The sequence below is a fragment of the Candida albicans genome, chromosome R (genome assembly GCF_000182965.3).
Source record: "Candida albicans SC5314 chromosome R, complete sequence".
NCBI lineage: Eukaryota > Fungi > Ascomycota > Pichiomycetes > Serinales > Debaryomycetaceae > Candida > Candida albicans.
The window spans coordinates 1617500-1624254 of record NC_032096.1 but is presented as its reverse complement, the minus strand read 5'-3'; the positions used below and the strand labels follow the sequence as shown (position 1 = coordinate 1624254).

The window sequence follows — 6755 nt, the reverse complement described above, 5'->3', positions numbered from 1 at the left end:
GCTGCCCATTTGTCTGCGATCCCAATTGCAGCTATAGCCAAAAAAGTGAAAGACCAATATAAGGATGATGATAGAGACTTTGAGGTTGGTGGGGGGTTCTGTGATTGAATTTTATCCAGGATTCAGACAAGCAGTGTTGGAGTCAATTGAAAAAATCAATCCTTTGAAGGGCMCAATAAAAAGATTCATTTGAAGATCGCCAAAGATGGGTCAGGCGTTGGTGCAGCATTGTGTGCCAGTACCGCATAGACTGTTTGTTGGTTTCAAACATTTCTACAATTGTCGACCAAAGTAGTTTTGAATATACGAATATTATACAGACTATTATAACCTAAACTTGTGTATATTGTGATAATCCACATACATGAACTATAAACACCATTACTTTGCCCACTCCAAAACCTTCAAGGAACAAACAACAATCGCGATCGTAGTTGGTACTACCAAAACAACATACCCCCAAAATAGAACACCGCTCATTTCTTTCTGGTAAACATTGTTGAGCTGAGTGATTTGCGACAACTGTATGGCTGGAGGACTAACCGTCAATATGAACGCAACAATTAAGAAAATTGGGTCATCCAATATTGATGCCTTGATGTACTTGACACACAAGGCTATTATTGGCAATAACACCGCACTGGGCAAGATCATTCGGGATAACAACGACCCAAATAGTATTCTGTTGTAGTGTTTTGATGGTGGTGGAATGTCGTTTGAGGGATACAAGTTTGATCCCAAAACAATTAAAATTAAGGGAATGGAAACACCCCCTAAAGTAGTGATTGCCTTAGTGAATGTGTTGTAAACGATGGAGTTTTGTTCACTGTCGAAAATCAAATTCTTCAAATATGGTATCGATGCAACTATAATTGCTACCAACATAGCGTAAAGGGGTGGGTTCATAAATGACAAAAACTGCTTGACTCCGGGAAGTTGGCAAATATATGCAGTAAGTGGTTTGCTGTTGATGTTGTCTTCGTCTTCTGACAATGAAATTTCCCTTGTCGTTTCCGTCTGTTGTTCTTCTTGTTGTTGATTTGAATCCATGTACAAAAACTGCTCATCTTCACCATCAATCAAACGACAATTTTCGTGCAAAACAATTTTGCCATGTTTGGTGTGGTATGTGTTCAACTCCAATTGTGAACGTTTTCTTAACAATGTATTGAACCCCCAGGACCAACGCAATATTTGTCCCAATTGCTGGAAAATCAATAAATACAATATCCCTCTACCAGCAACTTTATCGGTGTTGTCGTCCTCCACATCGTCCCATAACAAGTCGGGAAGGGTGTAACTCAATGTTAAAACTAAACTCACAGGCAACGAGTTTGAATTACCAAAGACGGCCATGGCAGTGACAAAATCTGTCTCAGGGCTATTCAAGCTCAATGCCTTACTAACTATTCGGGAACTCCAATAAGATACTCCTGTGGACACAGCATAAAAAATCGGTATAATAATGATTTCGACTAATTTGCTAAACGACAAGTTTGGTGCAAGTTTGGTAAATATTAAACATGGAGTAAACAAATCAACATTTAAGGACGATAAAGTTTTCTGTCCTTGAGTGGTTAATAGACCGGTTTTAGCGGCAACGAACCCAGCACAACATATTATAACAACTTCTAGTACTGCTTCGAAGGTTAAAAATGATATGTCAAAATAAGAAAGCGCCGATGGATTGGTAGAAACTAAAGCAGATAGACTATATCCCATTTAAGAAGTATTGATAGTAAAAAATAAAACAATGACGACTTGTTATAATAGGATTGGAATTAACGGTATATATATATATGAAAACAAAGAATGAAAAAAAAGAAAATTAGTATTCGGAGATGATAAATTGTGGCTTATATATAGAAATCCAAAGGAGGCGAAAAAGAAGAAAATAGAAGAATGCAAATCAAGTGACAGCAATTTTCCGCAACACCCACAATACAAAATGTATCACGTACATCAGTTAGTACTAAGGCTGTGTAGATATTGTATACGTTTGGCATCAAAAWTACAAAGAGAGGGGAATATAGAACATTGAAGATGATAAAGACATAGAACCTCGTGTTTGGTTGTAGATCAAGTTTTTCTCTTTTTTTTATTATTGTGTTATTTATGTAGAGGGTTTTTAGATTGTTTAGCACTTTTTTTTATGCAAGTTGATAAGAGAATTAATTACAAAATGAACTAAGATAAACAACATCATCTGATGTAAGAAAACGTGATCTCCAGAAAAGAGCAGTTTGGTTTTTTGGATTCAACTGTGGTAGGTAAGGTTTGACAATTACATATAGTTGTAATTCAAAACAAACAAAAAAAGTAAACAACCTTAGTGTGGATATAATTTTAACAATGTCAAACTTAAACAAGGTTAAATACAACTTCCAAGGTTCCAAATACTTGTTCTTTGTCAAACTCAAGTGAAGTAAAAAAAAAAGGCTTGAACTTTAACTGAAGGAGTTATTGTTTTTATTTGGAATTCATCGTTTCAAGTATAAAAGAAGGAAGGGAAGGAAAGCAAAATAACAAAAAAGAAAAAGAAATTAATTAAGGGGGGAGCACGTGTGCCAAAAGACGAAGAGATCAAGCTTTAAATATTTCTTGGTGTAATTATTATTATCATTGTGATGTCCCTTGAGATTCAAATTTTTTTAGCAGACCTGTCTGTCTGTCTTTACGCTTAGTATCCAAACCATACTTCATCGAATCCACTATTCCCCCTACACAAAGACACAATCTTTAAACTGACTTTGATCCAACAAATTTTTTTCTTTCATGTATCTTGTTAGTGGTGCTACGAAAGTTTAAATTATCTTAAGGTAGAATTGTAGCCAAAGTCTACAGTGCACAATACAAAAGTGATGTTATTTTTATCATTTCTATATATACTTCTATATTTCTTTCTTAGTAATCATAAATGACACTGTCACGGCTTAGGAAATAAACTAGATTTTTATGATCTGTCTCTTTTCCGTTGGGTATCCCGGCAAACCCTAATGGACCTCGATCACATTCACTACACACAATCAACCGTTCTATATGAATCGTCGACTCGTTATCGTGGCTAATTATTGGATCCTGAGAAATCTCACTGGATGGTCTACTGACTCCTATGTTATCAAAATCCCAAACATCATTTATCTGATAGAAATTAATCAATTTATCTGACAATTCTGGTGAGTTATCGGGAACTGCCCTTATGGCATTAGGTGCGTTGTGGATTTGCAAGTGAATCAATTTGTTGGAATAAGGGATTATTCTAGTATTACATTCTTTAAAAGGACATCTTAAAATTATAGGTTTATTCTCTGATAATAAATTTTCAATATCGAGATGCTCGATTGTTGTTGATGGCATAGGAGTTTTCTGATAAGAGAATATAAAGAAGACTTTATCTTTTTTTTAGTTTTCCATTTATTGTCTTTTAATTTTTTTTTAAGGCCCTATGGATCAATTCTAGATCATTTTATTTTTTTTTTTGCTGGCTTATTCAACTATTGTACTATAATTATCTTAATTAAGGATCAAAAACTTCAAACCCTTTATTCAAAATTAGTATAGTTAACAATGATTAGGTTTCCATTTTGGGAAGCAAATCCATTATATTCAAGACATTTTACCTCCCAAAATAAGCTCCCCTCAAAGAGTTGAAGTCACGACAAACTGAAATTTCATTATGCGGGCCATGCAACGTTATAAATTATATGTGCTGGTAGCATATTATTTTTCCTGTTTAGGAAATATGTAAACAAAAGAAAAAAGTTGATTGATCGAGTAAGCTATACCCTCAACAAAAAGGATTTACCCTTGAGCCTAAAGAAAGAGAGAAAGAGACATCATCAACATTGTCTACCTCGTCATTTTCATCTTCATCTTGATCACTGTTTCAAATTCGAATATAATACACACAGCTTTTATTTGACGATCGCAAGATTCTTTTTTCTTTTTTATTTTTCAAGTTCCACAAATACTTTGTTTTTACCTTTTCACTTGATTTATTTACTTTTGACGAAATACTTTAATAGTTATCCTATTATCATCAACAATATAATCTTTTGAATAAAGAAGAAGAAGAAGAAGAAGAAGAAAAAAAAACTATTTTGTCATGCTGACGCTGGTTAACAAAAGTTGGAAATCACTTTATTCCTATAAGACCGGCAAGATATATTTACATTTGAAAAACAATGAGTTGGTATCTTTAAACTTTTCAATTACTAATAAAAATATCACAAATTATTCCAATAATCAACGAATAAATACACTCACTGCTCCTCCACCCAATTCGACATTGTTTTTAATGGAAGATGAGTTGTACGCTTTAACTCCGGTGTCTTCTAGTAATAAAGACTTGTGTGGTAATGGACAAATTTCACTTGCAAAGTATAAGGATGACAATACATGGACGTCAGATTCTGATATCAAATTGAACTTTGATGACATCATAGACGCATCTTTCTATCAATATCAAACAGTGTTGACTAGTTCCAACAGCAATCATACTATTTACATATATGGTGGTATATGCAGTGAATCTAAATACGTCACAAATCGGTTATTGTCACTAAATCTCAACACCGGGAAAGTCAGCAATATATCCACTTCCACCAAACCACAACCATTTTATGGTGCTTGTAACATATTAGCTCCCAATCCTCAGGAACAACTAATAATAGGAGGGAAACTGAATCTGGGGTGGCTAAACATGTATCAATTGGCAACGTGGAATTTTAATTCTGGTTGGTCATTTCAAGAAGTTGAACCTAATTCTGGAAATTCTGATTCGTCAGTCGTAAACTCAAGAACTTTCCCACTTTTATTGCCAATCTTTGACCCCGTGTCAAATGAGTCAATGATTGATGAAGTGCTCACTATTAAACAAGTGTTGATGATTGGAGGTGAGATGGATAATAAACAGGTTTCACCTTCGTTTGCAAAGTTGTCGATGACCACCAATGATTGGATATGGAATACTTCAGGCACTCAATATATATTAGTACAGGATGAAATATTGGGAGCAGCCACCATTTTCAACACATTATTGGTAATAAATTCCACTGATTCAAACAACAAAAGAGATGACAGTTATCACATAAATTTATATGATGCTGAGAGTTTTAAGCCAGTGGAAACATTGAAGGAAAACACTGCCAAGATCCTAATGGGAGCAAAGTCCAAATCGTCACACCAGAACAACACTGTGAAAATTGTTCTTGGGACTGTCTTACCCATTCTATCATTGGCAATCATAGCTGGCCTTATAATTTTCTTCTTTCTTAGAAGAAATAAAAAGCACAAATTGGAATTGCAACAACAGCAATATAATGAAATTGATTATAAATATGGATATTTGAATCCACCACAGTCAACATTAAAACCATTTTATCACCATGATAATGACTCAAATTCTACATTGAGCGGTGCATCGATAGATTCATGGATGAAGAAAAGGCAAGATTATGACAAGCGACGTTTACGGAACAGTTATCTTGCATCCAATGACACTTTGAATATGGTGGATGACGAAGATTCTAACAGCAACAGTGGCAGTAGTAATTATAATGATTATAGTAGATGTGATGGGGAGATTAGAGACGAAGAAAAAGATTTGGGTGAAGGGAAAACCCCTCAATTGGTGTTATCTAAACCTGGTAGACCTAAACTTCTTCCGAAAAAGGCATTTTCTTTTACCAAAAGTCCACCACAGACTCCAGTTGGGAAAGTAAAGAGATTACAGTCCACACGATTGACAAGCTCAGAGCATTTAATTCCAGGAAATCACAAACATGAATTACATTCTGACGCTGAGGAAAATCATGAACACAATGGGGCTATCGATTCAGAAGCAACATCTTTGGATGATAGAATGGATGTTCAAGTTTTGGTTAGTAGTAAACGAAGATCAATATTGAGAGTAGTGAACCCAGATGCACAGTCTATGCATGAAACTATTTCTGATCAGTCTAATGTCATCAGAGAAGACTATGATAGTGGTGAAGCATTCAGTCAAGTACTCGATAATCATTTTGAAAGAATATTGAATGAATCAGATGCTGAAGAGAATGAAGTTGGTAATAAATTACTAAGGCAAAGGGTGATATCCGGTCAAAGTGAACCCAATTAAAGCAACAGCACCTAATTTTTTTTTCTGGTTTATTTGTTTCCCTTCTTATATATATACACGTTTTGATAGATTCTTTTCCCTTTTTTTGTATAAATGTACCAATAATAAAGATAATTCCCAATACTAGTGTTGTTTATTTCCTCCATTTATTGTGATGTATTTATCCAATCCTTTCTAACCTTCTTTCTTGAAGATTCCAAATTTGTTTGGATAACAATGGGAGGATGAAACTATTGACTTTTTTTGTGAGTACTTTACGTAGTATGACTCGTCAGGTGATTGCGAGGTGTTAATTGTCACCAGTTTACCATTCAAAGGTCAAACAAATACAGTATATAATCTGTTATGGCAACTAGTAGTGACTGGGGTCAATCAGCCATGAGCAGGGTCGCCAAAGTTGCAAATATGAAAAAATTCATTATTTGCAACGCCTCAAAAGTTCAATAGAAAACTTTAAAATATTATGACCTCTCACATTTCCGTGCCTCCCTTTATTTTACATCCAGGTCTTCCGTTGGACTTGCACATATTCTTGACAACTCATCAAGCTCTCTGTAAATTACAAAACAGAATAGGCACTGTAAATTAAGAAATAAATTTAACCAACAGATAGTTAGTAGTATTGTGTGAAAAT

At 34.6% G+C, this 6755-nt stretch overlaps 3 protein-coding genes across 3 annotated transcripts; 1 reads left to right on the top strand and 2 right to left on the bottom strand. All coding sequences in view use genetic code 12, as the record gives it.

The window, feature by feature from the left end:
• Positions 1–381: 381 nt before the first annotated feature.
• Positions 382–1722, bottom strand: CAALFM_CR07480WA (uncharacterized protein; the record flags this gene model as incomplete). Its single annotated transcript, XM_707232.2, has 1 exon — positions 382–1722. The coding sequence occupies one exon, from the start codon at positions 1720–1722 to the stop codon at positions 382–384; it is 1341 nt and encodes a 446-aa protein (XP_712325.2).
• A 1182-nt stretch (positions 1723–2904) lies between these two features.
• Positions 2905–3357, bottom strand: CAALFM_CR07470WA (guanine nucleotide exchange factor; the record flags this gene model as incomplete). The annotated part of the gene is made up of 1 exon (XM_707233.1): positions 2905–3357. The coding sequence occupies one exon, from the start codon at positions 3355–3357 to the stop codon at positions 2905–2907; it is 453 nt and encodes a 150-aa protein (XP_712326.1).
• Positions 3358–4105: 748 nt separating this feature from the next.
• Positions 4106–6121, top strand: CAALFM_CR07460CA (uncharacterized protein; the record flags this gene model as incomplete). The annotated part of the gene is made up of 1 exon (XM_707234.2): positions 4106–6121. One exon carries the CDS (start codon positions 4106–4108, stop codon positions 6119–6121), a length of 2016 nt encoding a protein of 671 aa, XP_712327.2.
• Positions 6122–6755: the final 634 nt, after the last annotated feature.